Source organism: Candoia aspera, chromosome 1, assembly GCF_035149785.1.
Source record: "Candoia aspera isolate rCanAsp1 chromosome 1, rCanAsp1.hap2, whole genome shotgun sequence".
NCBI lineage: Eukaryota > Metazoa > Chordata > Lepidosauria > Squamata > Boidae > Candoia > Candoia aspera.
Window position 1 is genome coordinate 200439232 of NC_086153.1, and position 13396 is coordinate 200452627.

General features: G+C 40.5%; 1 protein-coding gene across 1 annotated transcript in view; it reads left to right on the plus strand.

Moving 5' to 3' along the window:
• The first annotated feature begins 6220 nt into the window (after positions 1–6220).
• Positions 6221–13396, plus strand: part of LOC134507573 (coiled-coil domain-containing protein 148-like) — an 82323-nt gene continuing 75147 nt past the window's right edge. The window contains exon 1 of the mRNA XM_063318342.1: positions 6221–6421. Coding sequence (XP_063174412.1) covers positions 6275–6421 — 147 coding nt within the window. The 5' untranslated portion in view covers positions 6221–6274. The remainder of the gene's footprint in view (positions 6422–13396) is intronic.

A 13396-nucleotide genomic window follows, 5' to 3' on the forward strand; every position in this document is an offset into this window, starting at 1 on the left:
GCTTCAGTTATCTTGGCTTAGGAGGGGAAAGGCATATTTCAAACACAATGAGACCAAATTATCCCAATGATAATTGGTTTATCATTTATATTATATCATACTGCAGCCCAATGCATATTAAAGGCATTGGTGGTATATGTGGTATTAAAAGTTAAGGTGGCTGTGCATACCCCTTTTTGAGAATTCAGTGACTGACAAATGAGAAAAATGCAGTAATTTATGTGATTTTAAATAAGGACCCTTGAACACTGCAGAAATTATTCTGGATTAATTCTAGCTAACCAGGTTGTTCTTGCTTTTGTCCTTGATTCTCAATAAGCCTTTTAGATATCTGTTGTTCTATTATTTATCTGAAAAATAAATTTAAAACAAAGATTTTAAATAACCTTTATTTTCAGAAACATTTTAGGAATCTGAAAAAAATAATGATGGACGCAGAACTTCATTATATAGGACCAGTTCATATGCATCATTGGACACAAGCCTATAAAAATCTTGGATCCTGCAATCTTTGTACCCCATTCCTGTTCAAGGGCATCTACAAGCAGGAAGTTGGACATACATTATTTGTTTTCACTGTTAAACTAATCACAGATTCTCCCTTATACCAAAATTGCAGGGAATTCAGATTGGATCAAACTTCAATCAATGCTTTGTTTACTAACCGCAGTCTAAACTAAGCTTATATGTAGACATGGGAAGGAAGACCTGATTAGTTTAAAGATAGCAGCCAAAGTTTTCAACTTCTTTGCAGTCATGCTAGTGAGGGTAGGAAGTTACCTGCAGGCTCAAAGCTTCAGTGCATAATGTTAAAACACTGTGTCCAAAAAGATTCACAGATGTAGAAAAGAGAACAAAAAGAATTTCACCTTCAGCTTCACAGGATCAATACTGCCTGCTGAAGCTGCCCTGTTACGCATTTTATTTGGAATATTTTTATCCAACCTTTCAGGAATTATCAAAGTGCTGTACAACAACAACAAAAATATAATTACAACATAAACCAAGATATTTCAGCAATTAAAAGAATCAAAATTTAAAGGGCCAAGTTAAAAAGATATGTCATAATGGACTTAATGAAACAGAGGGTACACTATTGATCGCAGCTTCAGAAGGAATATCTTTCAGAGTTTAGGAGCAACACCCAAGGATGCTTTAACTGAACTATAGTATAATAGAAGTTGCACACTGATCCATATTCAAAAACCCTACATTTCTTAGCCGTTTCCCTGTATTTTGTTCAGAAGAACTGATTGATAGAAACTGTACACTGTTTTGGCAATCTTTCTGCTTTCATAATTATTATTGTATGTCATGTTCTGTTTAATCTAAATTGTCTCCACTTGGTAAGTTTTTGTTTCATACCACCTCAGGCTATGGTCCTGTGTACACTTGCCTGAAAATAAGCCCTACTGAACCACAGCATGACATATTTCTCAGTAAACCTGCATAGGAGTGGGCTGCATATCCTGCATGCTGAGGCTGATATGAGGTCATTGATTTGTGCTTGCTGTGTTTCTCTTAAAAGGGAAAGGTAAAGAAGCTCTTAAGCCCAGCTCAGCCCCTGGGGTGACATGAACGTGCCTCTGCAGTTTTTTGGCAATAATACGGAGGTGGTTTGCCACTGCTGTTTTCTGAGATGATGTTTGACTTCCTTGTCTAGCCTATAGCCTTGGGATTCCCAGCTAAGTCCTAAGCAGGCCTGATCCTGTTAAGCTTCTGAGCAGTTGAGAGACCATCCTTTCCTAGCTACTAGCTTTTTTCCCATAAGAGCTCTTAGATTCTTGTAAGCAGAGCCAGTGTAGTGTACAGTAAAGGCTGAGGTGCCAGATTAGGACTGGGGCAACCAAAGTTCAAGTCGACCTTCAGCCCGAAAGCTCATTGGGTGATTCAGATCAGTCACTGCCTCTCTCTCTGTATTACCCACAGGGTTATGGGGATAAAAATGGAAGTGGGAGTGCTATGCATACTGTCTTGAGCTCCTAAAGGAAGTATGGCTTATATATTACAACAATAACAAAAACACCAATGATATGCTTTGTTGAAATCCATGCTGAAAATAAAGTATTAGTTACTTGAAGGTATGTTGAAAACCATTTAGCATGCTACCTTTGCAAAATGGTCAAATCAAAAATTGTTCCAAGAGGAAGCTGCAAGATATCACTTATAAAATTTGATTTTACCTAATATTTCAGTTTTTAATCCCTGAATAAAATAGATGGAATCCTTTGGAAATCTAATGGACATAGCTGGCATTGAAGCCCTGGCTGTTTCCACAGGCATCTGAGTCAGATGTGTAGATGAGTTCTGTCATTATTGATGTTGAGGGGAATTATTGTTCATATTGATCAAGATCCTTCAGCAAGAGATTCTAGGAGATTTCCTGGAAAAGACAGTAATCTTCCTAAAGCAAACCTGGCTCAAGTTATATAAGAGTCTGTGCTGGTAGGTTGGTACTCAGCTGCCCAGTTGTGCTGCCTCTGGAACAATCTTGCATTTATATGATAACCCCAAAATATATAAGCCTTATGAGAGTCCAATACCGATATGTCTCATCTTCTATGCCCTTCTCTTCATGTCTGTGCTGTATTACTAAATAGCATCTACCATGAGAACATGGATTATGCTAGACATGGGGCAATTGTATTGGTGGGCTACTCTCTCATAGTTGGCTGTGTTTGTGCTTTCCACAAGCAAGCAGTCTAGTTACTGTCCACTGACATGACTAGCCAAAAAATCATGGACACTGTGTATGTATGTGTTTAGTGAAATGTATGCACTGAGAACTCAGACTTGTTTTCCTTTTAACAAGCCAGACCAAATCATGGTCTGCTTTCAGCTTATGACCCAGACCAGATCTTGACTGTCACATCACACTAAAACTGCAAAAATAATTTGTGAAGCCACTTCTGCTGGTAAGAGGAATAAAGTGGGAGTGATCAAACATGGTCACAGCAAACCCAGATTCCTCAGAGTCCTGACTTGGTGTGATATGTAAGTGTCCAATGGCCTTCAGTATAAACCGTTTGAACAGGATTTCTACGTCTACAACTTGGACGTGTTTAAAAAATGATGCCAATATTTTTCATCCTGTGTATTTTAATCCTTCCTTCCTTCCCTTCCTCTTTCATTTGTTGCAACAGCCGTATTTAAAACTGTGAATCTTGAAAGGGTATAATGCAAAGAATAATTCCTGGAATGGCAGGGAAAGGCGGATGCTTTTTGCATCCCGAGCTCTTAATAGATACAACATTGTTTTGTTTGGCTGCAGGCTATTTCCTTTGTTATGTCCGTGTTCCTCCGAGCTAGTGTGTGTTAGGCCCCTCGGCTGTAGAGGGTTGGTTTGTTTGTTTTTTACAACTCTGTTTTTGTGCTTCAGTGTTAAGAGCGTATAATACTGTAAGTCTTTCTTTTTTTAAAAAAACAAGCACAGCAAAAAAGGATCCTGACTTTTCAATATTACTGGAACAAACTGACTCTAACCAAAGGAGAAAAGAGACTTGGTTATTTTTATTAGATGCCACAGTAGGTCCTTTCTTATTGACTGATCTTATTCTTACTTTGTCCTGTTTGCCTTCTGCTCATGCCTATTTATTTGAAAGGTGGTGTGGGTCTTGCCCCTTCCATCATCGCCCACCTCCTTTCAAAAAGACATAACTGGGTACAGAAACTGCTCAGGGGAGGATAGGTTTACACGATGACGGAGGCAGTAGTTAATAATCATCTTCCACAACTAGTTCTTCAAATGGAACGGCAGGAAAACATGAACAAGTGTATTATCAGAATTTGCCCTGGACAGAAAAAAACACATATTTGTATTGAATGAGAAAAGAGCACTTGCAAAGTCAGTACGTAAGCTGGATCTATGTATGCCCATGCACAATCAGTTTCAAAAGGCTTTATGACAGGACTTGGATGTTCATCAAGGTAGCTTGTGACAGTTTCAGTGATGATTGCCTCTTATTGGAAATTATGGGCTTATCCACACTGCCAGTCTGCTCCATCACCAGTATGGACCAGCAACCATTTTTGGAGGGTAGGAATGGATGACAGCACCCTGTCCGTGCCCCACTCCCCCGGGAACAGTCTGCGTAACAGGGAAGTGCTTCTTCGCCATGTTAGTGGGGAAAAAGACTGTTATGGAAGCTGCAGCAGACTGTGCAGATATATGCATGTTGATGCTTTAACTTTTAATTTAAAGTTGCTTTAACTTTAATTTATCTTTGTCTACATATTGTGTGTGTGTATGCACAGACACCCATTAAAAAGCATATCTACCCAAGAAGACTCACCCACAAGGAAGGAAGGTGATCGGCAATTGCTTTCCTGGAACAGAAAGATGGGAAGGCTCAGCAGCAGGGGAACTGTCCAATAGGCGGATGCGGTAGTCTGCCATTTGGACTGAATACCTTGCAAGCTGTTGCCAAAACATCACAGTCCAAACAGGATTTTCTTAAGATGGCTTAGAGTCAAGCCACCATGAACACAGGACAGGAGCAGCTTAAAGGTACAGTGCGGATATGCCCTAAGATTATGTTAGGTTTCTCCCGTTTTGTTCTTACAGCAGTTTCCAGTGGGGTGAAGAAGATCTTTGGATATATCAGGTTGTCACTGGTCAGTATCCAAGTGGCATGCAAGGAAGAAGAATGCTCTGTTTGGATATGCTTCAGAAACTTCTACCTCACAAATCTAGACAAAGCCTTGTAAGTTGTAGAACTTCTCCTTTTTTTTTCAATTATTGGAATGAGTATTCAGTTTAACAAGTTTTTAGTAGACTTGTTGAATATAAGACTTCACTTAGCACTGCACACATGGAATTGCACTTGTGCCCTAGGATTCTTCCTTTTCTCTTTCCCCACGATCCTTGTAATTTCTCAGATGTGTTCCAGATAATTCCATCCCTCCAAAAGTAGTACCAAATATTCATATGTTTATATTAAAAGAGCACAATGCAACACAGTCTGCACAAGTCAGCATTGTCAAACTGGTTGTGGTATTTGTTGAAATACTGTACTGTAATATATATGTGAATGGGTGATGTGCTTGTAAGCAAGGTGCTCCATGTTCAGAGCTCCAGGTTCTCAAATCCATGCCTGCAGTCCCCTAAATCCATTCAAGCTTACTATTTGCCTCTAAATCCATCATCAACAGTTGCAGCTGTTCCTAAAGGTCGAGGACCGCCTGGAGTGGGATTCAACAGAATGTGGCAGAATGCTGCCAAATTTGGAAATTGCCACAAGCACACATGCTGCATCTCACATGCAGGAGTACTTCCTGTTTATGTATAGATTGCTTCTCACTTTTCAATATATCCATTTGTTTGCTTAAATACTATATGCCCCACCTGCTTTCCAAAAACTCAGAATGGCTCACATAAATAAGATGCAATAATTAAGAGTAATGTACCAAAGGTAGCTGACCCAGCAGAAGATACTGCTCATCCTCCAAATGTTTGTTGAACGTTGCTTGGAATTGTCATTTAAATGTTCAGCAAATTCACAAATATTAGCAGGCAAGCAAAAGAGCCATTTGGTATCTCAAATAAATGCAGGTGAGATAACATAAAAACATACCTGCATGCTCACACTAACAGGCAGTATTCAAAAGTGCATAGCCTTAGATTTGAGCCCAGCTTCTTTTCTGAGTTCAAAGCAAGACACAGAAGCATCAAATCATTTTTAAATAATGGAACATTCATTCATAGAACTCTCTACACATCACAGTGAAATCCACGATGATACCCCAATTAGCTTTACTGTATACATATTGTATTCCTGCTGCATTTTGTACAAACTTTTTTTTCTACACAAAATGACAAGGTTGTATAATAATTTTGGAGTGGGATGGGGTGGGGTGGGGTGGGGCAGTTGAATAGATCCATGAGAGATGACTTGAGGAGAAGACTAGCTTTAAATTCTTCTGCTTTCTCAGCTGGCAGATACCTTTTATTCTTTCCTTTGATCTCCTGTCAATATATTAGAAACATTCCTGGGCTGTTGATTTAGTTATGTTAACCCTTATAAATACTTTGCAACATAGCTCCTTTTAGTTCCTGAGAAGGGCATGATTTTCTCATGCTTTATTAGCTGGCTTACTCTTGGCTTCAAATAGTGCATTTTTAACATTTAATTGAAGCAACCTTGAATTATTAGGATTTAGAAGATAGTTCTCAAAATACCCCTTCCTTCTTTTGTTTCTTCCTTCTACCCATCAGGTTGCTCATGAAAAGTCTTGGGACCACTATCACTTTACCAGGAACCAATTCAGAGTGTTGATGTTCAACTGGGTTCAAGCTAGGAAAACATTCTTAGTGAAGGCAGTGATGACTCTCACAGAAGCTTGTGCTGCTTATGAGACTGAAATGATGCTGGCTAATAATAGAAGAAAGCAGCAGGAAATATGTGCTAATCTGAAAGAGAAGGTAGGCTCAATTACACAACCCCCTCTTAAATTATTGCTGCTTTGCATATCCTGTCTTATTCAGTACTGATTTGAAGGAGGAAAAATTGCATTAGCTGTAACATGGGCTTCCACCTTATCCTGAAATAAAGGCACTCATTGTTAAGTCATCTTTTCAGGATGACACTTGTGGATTACATGCCCCCAAGTACTGTAAGATGGGGAAGTCTTGTTTCATTTTGCTACGAAAGAGGTGAACAATTTGTTTTTAATTTATGTGCTCTTGAGGCTTTGTATTAAAGGGCCAGTTTTACTTCGACATGTCTATAGAATTGTATGTGAAAATGTGTTTCCCTTGGGTGAGGGTAGAGAGAGTTTTAATTAATCCTGTCCTATCCTAGTGTATATTGGGATAACAGCTAGTTGGCTGCGACCTATCACTCCCCACTAGCAATAGCAGCATGCTGGAATAATATGACTGCTATGGAAAAGAAATGTGTGTCTGTCTATTCTGTAAACGTGGCCCAGGGTCCATATAATTGGTTGTTTTTGTTTATTCGTTTAGTTGCTTCCGACTCTTCGTGACTTCATCGACCAGCCCACGCCAGAGCTTCCTGTTGGTCGTCAACACCCCCAGCTCCCCCAGGGACGAGTCCGTCACCTCTAGAATATCATCCATCCATCTTGCCTTTGGTCGGCCCCTCTTCCTTTTGCCTTCCACTCTCCCTAGCATCAGCATCTTCTCCAGGGTGTCCTGTCTTCTCATTATGTGGCCAAAGTATTTCAGTTTTGCCTTTAATACCATTCCCTCAAGTGAGCAGTCTGGCTTTATTTCCTGGAGGATGGACTGGTTTGATCTTCTTGCAGTCCAAGGCCCTCTCAGAATTTTCCTCCAACATCACAGTTCAAAAGCATCGATCTTCCTTCTCTCAGCCTTCCTTATGGTCCAGCTCTCACAGCCATATGTTACTACGGGGAACACCATTGCTTTAACTATGCGGGCCTTTGTTGTCAGTGTGATGTCTCTGCTCTTAACTATTTTATCGAGATTTGTCATTGCTCTTCTCCCAAGGATTAAGCATCTTCTGATTTCCTGACTGCAGTCAGCATCTGCAGTAATCTTTGCACCTAGGAATACAAAGTCTTTCACTGCTTCTACATTTTCTCCCTCTATTTGCCAGTTATCAATCAAGCTGGTTGCCATAATCTTGGTTTTTTTGAGGTTTAGCTGCAAGCCAGCTTTTGCACTTTCTTCTTTCACCTTCATCATAAGGCTCCTCAGTTCCTCTTCGCTTTCAGCCATCAAAGTGGTATCATCTGCATATCTGAGATTGTTAATGTTTCTTCCAGCGATTTTAACCCCAGCCTTGGATTCCTCAAGCCCAGCATGTCGCATGATGTGTTCTGCATACAAGTTGAATAGGTAGGGTGAGAGTATACAGCCCTGCTGTACTCCTTTCCCAATCTTAAACCAGTCCGTTGTTCCGTGGTCTGTTCTTACTGTTGCTACTTGGTCGTTATACAGATTCTTCAGGAGGCATACAAGATGACTTGGTATCCCCATACCACTAAGAACTTGCCACAATTTGTTATGGCTCACACAGTCAAAGGCTTTAGAATAGTCAATAAAACAGAAATAGATGTTTTTCTGAAATTCCCTGGCTTTTTCCATTATCCATTGGATATTGGCAATTTGGTCCCTAGTTCCTCTGCCTTTTGTAAACCCAGCTTGTACATCTGGCAATTCTCGCTCCATGAATTGCTGAAGTCTACCTTGCAGGATCTTGAGCATTACCTTACTGGCATGTGAGGTGAGTGCCACTGTTCGATAGTTTGGACATTCTTTAGTGTTTCCCTTTTTTGGTATGGGGATATAAGTTGATTTTTTCCAATCTGATGGCCATTCTTGTGTTTTCCAAATTTGCTGGCATATAGCATGCATTACCTTGACAGCATCATCTTGCAAGATTTTGAACAGTTCAGCTGGGATGCCGTTGTCTCCTGCTGCCTTGTTATTAGCAATGCTTCTTAAGGCCCACTCAACCTCACTCTTCAGGATGTCTGGCTCTAACTCACTGACCACACTGTCAAAGCTATCCCCAATATTGTTATCCTTCCTATACAGGTCTTCCATATATTCTTGCCACCTTTTCTTGATCTCTTCTTCTTCTGTTAGGTCCTTGCCATCTTTGTTTTTGATCATACCCATTTTTGCCTGGAATTTACCTCCGATGGTTCTAATTTTCTGGAAGAGGGCTCTTGTCCTTCCTATTCTGTTGTCTTCTTCCACTTCCACGCACTGCTTGTTTAAAAATAATTCATTATCTCTTCTGGCTAACCTCTGGAATTTTGCATTTAATTGGGCATATCTCCCCCTATCACTGTTGCCTTTTGCTTTCCTTCTTTCCTGGGCTACTTCTAGTGTCTCAGCAGACAGCCATTTTGCCTTCTTGGTTTTCTCTTTCTTTGGGATGTATTTTGTTGCCGCCTCCTGAACAATGTTGCGAACTTCTGTCCATAGTTCTTCCGGGACCCTATCTACTAAGTCCAGTCCCTTAAATCGATTCTTCACCTCCACTGCATATTCCTTGGGAATATTAGTGAGCTCATATCTAGCTGATCTGTGGGTCTTCCCTAATCTCTTCAGTTGTTGCCAAATGACTGATTGGTGAAAATCGAGCAGTAATAAACACGTTTTGTTCTGCCAACGTTCCTGGAAGTTTTGCTCTTGCTTCTTCGTGGTCTCTAGTTCTGCGTGCTGTAATACAGTTGAAACATGATACTGATATAATTGATACACGGTACTTACACAGGCTACATATGTTGTGTTTGCAGAATGCACTGAATCACAAACTTGCAACTATATTTTGGATTAATGCGTTGTGTAAACCTAGCTTGTGAGGTAAATACATGGTTCAGTTTACCATGGTGTGAGCGCAACTCATGCCCATCAGTATTATTCTGTGTCTATTACTCTTCCTGCAATAAAGTCAGAGCTTAGTAGCAGCACCCTGAGTCTGAAGACCCCTCTGCTGGCCAATGTAATGTTGTCTTTAGGACAGTACTCATTCACCTGGAGTGGCAGTGATCTCCCTTCTTTTTGCTGTTCTAGATGCTTTTGTGGTGTAAGGAAAAATGAAGATCATTTGATGAGCAGCAGCAACAGCACTGGCAGACTTGGCTATATGTACTCCCTTGACCTTCAACCATGCCTTGTACTGTAGTAATTTCCCTATTGGGAGTTCTTAATCTGTAGGGTTCCCCTGACATTATAGTACATAATTATTCTAGTTTGTATGTAGAGGGCTTCATTCCTACCATTAAATGGAAATAGAGTTTCTTAACCCACTACACAAAATCCCTTGATTGAGGGAATCAGAGATCCTCTTAGATGATGGGTGTATGAAGCAGCAACTATTTTAAGCTATGATTATATTCCTCTGGCAACCCACTTCCACTGTTTTTTTTCCCCTATGTATAGAGAAAATACACCTGTGTAAGAAGAAAAGAAAGAGGTAGCTGGCTAGGGGCTCTGTTTTCTTAAGCTGCTTCAGAAAGACTGAAACAGGCAAACACAAAACCCCAACACAATGGAATGTTCCATAAAAATCATGTGTGGAATGGCGTGAAGGCTAAAAGACCCTGTACTAAATTATCCTTTTGCGGAATAAGCTTTCCCACCTGTATAGAGGCAGGAAAAAAGAGAAGTCTGATTTCCAATTCCAAAGCTGCCTCAGCATTTTTTTCCTTGACAGTTATATATTCTGTACTTTCACTCAGAGTCATATTGTCAAATACGTTGGAATACAAAGCATTAGTCTGTGTGGATGAGTGGGATTAAATTCACTTCCCTATGAATTGGGAGAAAAGAAACAGGGATCTCTTTCTTTCTTCATAAACTTCTTCACTTTTCATGTGTAGCAATATTAGAAGGGGAGTTACATGTGAAGAGATGAGTTCCATAATGTTAAACTTTCTCCTTTGGGGAGGTTTGTAGATATGAAAATAGGAGATGCCAAGTTTTCCTTTTCTTCCTTTTCACAAATTTGCTTTTCTGCCCTCCCCTTTCCTCATTTCTTCTTATTTTCAGACAGAATGAGGCAATTATTGGGGTCAGTTATTGGTGGAGGGAAGCATTGCTAGCAACTTTCTATCTATTAGAGAACTGAGCAGGATATGCTAGATAACCTGTCCCAGATATCCTAAATTAGCCTGTTGTCTCCGAAGAGAGGGCAGACTAGATACAATCAGGTCAACCATGTCAAAGTAAAGTTCTGCTACTAGACCATTTTGCAAGTAGAACGCCCCCCTCCCCGTTCTCAGCAGTGGCATGCTACATCTGTTGTGTTGCCTTTCTATAAAAATGGTAAAAATGTCTGTCTCTTCTGTACTCTTGTTAAGCAGCCATATTAGCAAAGAAGTGGTGACTCCATCCTTTTCCAAAATTATTAATTTGCTTTCTCCCATGTGAATCTGTTCATTTTCAGAGATCTTCCTTGAAGTGGACAGTCTTTGCTATGGAATATCACCTGTGCAATCATCCTTTCCCTGGGGTGTTTGTTTTGAATCACCGGTGTCTGCAAAGGGTGGTCAAAAAAAGCCAGGCATGGGAGCAGCTTTGCAATACAAGCCCCACCCCTTTTGTACATGCATGTGATAAGTCATTTTGGCTGCAATTATATGTGCACACACTTACTTTGGAGTAAACATTATTGAAATCAAAGGCTCTTATAACTGAGTATAGTTGTAATACCACCTGTTGGTGGTATTTCTGCTCAGAATTCATTTTTTTTACTGTCCAGATACTTGAATGGTATTTTCAAAGTGATCTCAGTATTCGTAGAAAGGATTTGAGTTTAAGCAGGCCAGTTCCTCCGCCTTGCTATTTGTCTGGGGAAAGTTTGATCCCAGTAGTCCTGATGAAGTGGGCAAGGTCCTTGGGATTATGAGCTCAGCTACCTGAGTATTAGATTTGTGTCCCTCCTGACTGATTAAGGCTTCCCAGGAGATCACACATGATTGGATCCATGTGGTGGTGAATGTTTCTTTGAAGGAAGAGGTAGTTCCACCAGCTCTTAAAGAGATAGTGGTTCACCTTCTCCTCAAAAAAGCCATCTTTGGATACAACAGAATGGAACAATTTTTGTTTAGTGTACAACTTTCCCTTTTTATGAAGGTTATTCAGAAGATGGTTGGCCTTCAGTTCCAAAGAGCTCTGGAGGAAATGGATTATCTTGATTCTTTTCAGTCGGTTTCAGACCTGGTTAGAGCACTGGGGCAGCATTGGTCACACTTGTTGATGACCTCTGGTGGGCTCAGAATGGGGTGGCCCATCCATCCTGACTATCCTTGATCTCTCTGTGATTTATGATACTATCAACCATGGTTTCCTTATGGACCAGCTTAGAGGACTGGCAGTGGGAGACACCATTCTGCGCTAGTCTCTTCCTTCCTTTTGGGCTGGTCCCAGTCAGTCTTGGGGGGGTGGGGGAAGATCAAGCCCTAGACCTCTACTTTGTGGGGTGTCTCATGTCTCTATTTTCTCCCCACTCCTGTTCAGCATCTACATGAGACCATTTGGGAGGTCTTCTATTGTTACAGGGCAAGGTATCCTTAACATGCTGATAATAGTTATACATCTCCACCCCTGGCCAACTAAGTGATGTTGTCAAGGTTCTTTCCCAATGTCTGAATGCTGTTGAGGTCTGGATGGGGAAGAACAAGCTTTGGCTCAACTCTAGCAACACTGAATGTCTGAGAGAACTTTTCCATCTTTAAGTCGGATGGGATAGCACTGCTCCAGATGAAGTCGGTGCACAATTTCGGGGTCCTGCTCCTGGACCAAATGGCAGCTGTGGCTAAGAGGACCTTTGCAGAAATCCATCCTGTGTGCCAACTATACATATTCTTAGACTGGAGGCCTTGCTTATGGTCATTATCCCTTAATCACCTCCCATTTGGACTTTTGGATAGAGATGCTCTTGAAGAGCATTTGGAAGTTAGAGTTGGAACGAGCTCTTTTGGACACAGTTGGTACACCCATGTAATCCTGCTGCTCTGTGAGCTGCACTGGTTCTCAGTAGGCTTCTAGGGACAATTCAAGTTGCTGATTATCACCCTACTTGGCACAGGGCCATGTTATTTGAGGGGCCAGCTATTGAGATTGTTTTTGCTTGTCCCATCAGATCAGGCAGAGTGGTAGTGCTCTGGGCCCCTTCTGTGAAGTAGTGTCATCTAATGAGAACAAGGAGACATGCATTTCCTCCTGAGATTTGGATGACCCTGACCTTGTGAGGCTTTAGGAGAGCCTTAAAAACATGGATTTTTCCCCAGGCACTGGAGCCAGGGTGTTTGGTGAGCCTGACCTATGTGGTTGAATGAGATATATTTTTGGTGCATATTGTATACTATTTAGACGATTCTGCTGTTTCAACTTTTGGTTTTGGATTTTTAATGTACTGTTAGCCACCCAGAGTTGTGAGAACAAGATGGGTAGCCATATACTGTAAACTGTTTAAATGAATAATTTTTGATAGGCAGTTTCAACACTCTATATCTTAGAAGCTCAGAAGTCTTTATGTTTTGTTTTATTTGAGTGTGCATGTTATGTTCATTCAATGTGCAAATTAATATCTTCCTGTATACTCTGGGCAATTTCAAATGAGCCACTATTTCATTTTTGGATGGCACAGTTTAGCTTCCAAACTTACAGATACTTGACCACACAGGTTCAGTGCCATAGACATTATGGTGATTTGTAAAATAAAGGCAAGCAAAATTAATGTCAGATGAATAGCTCAAAAGTCTTTTTAACAATCAAAAACAATAAGATAGTTTGTATTTCTAAATATCCAAGAATTTCCAAGAAGACATAGGATATTAAAAGAGTGCCAGAATAAGAAAACAACATTTTAATTGTTTTTAATTTTAAATAATTATATGTGGTGTGTGCGTGCATGAGTGTAAATAATATTTTTCCCCAGGGGAACTTTTCAAT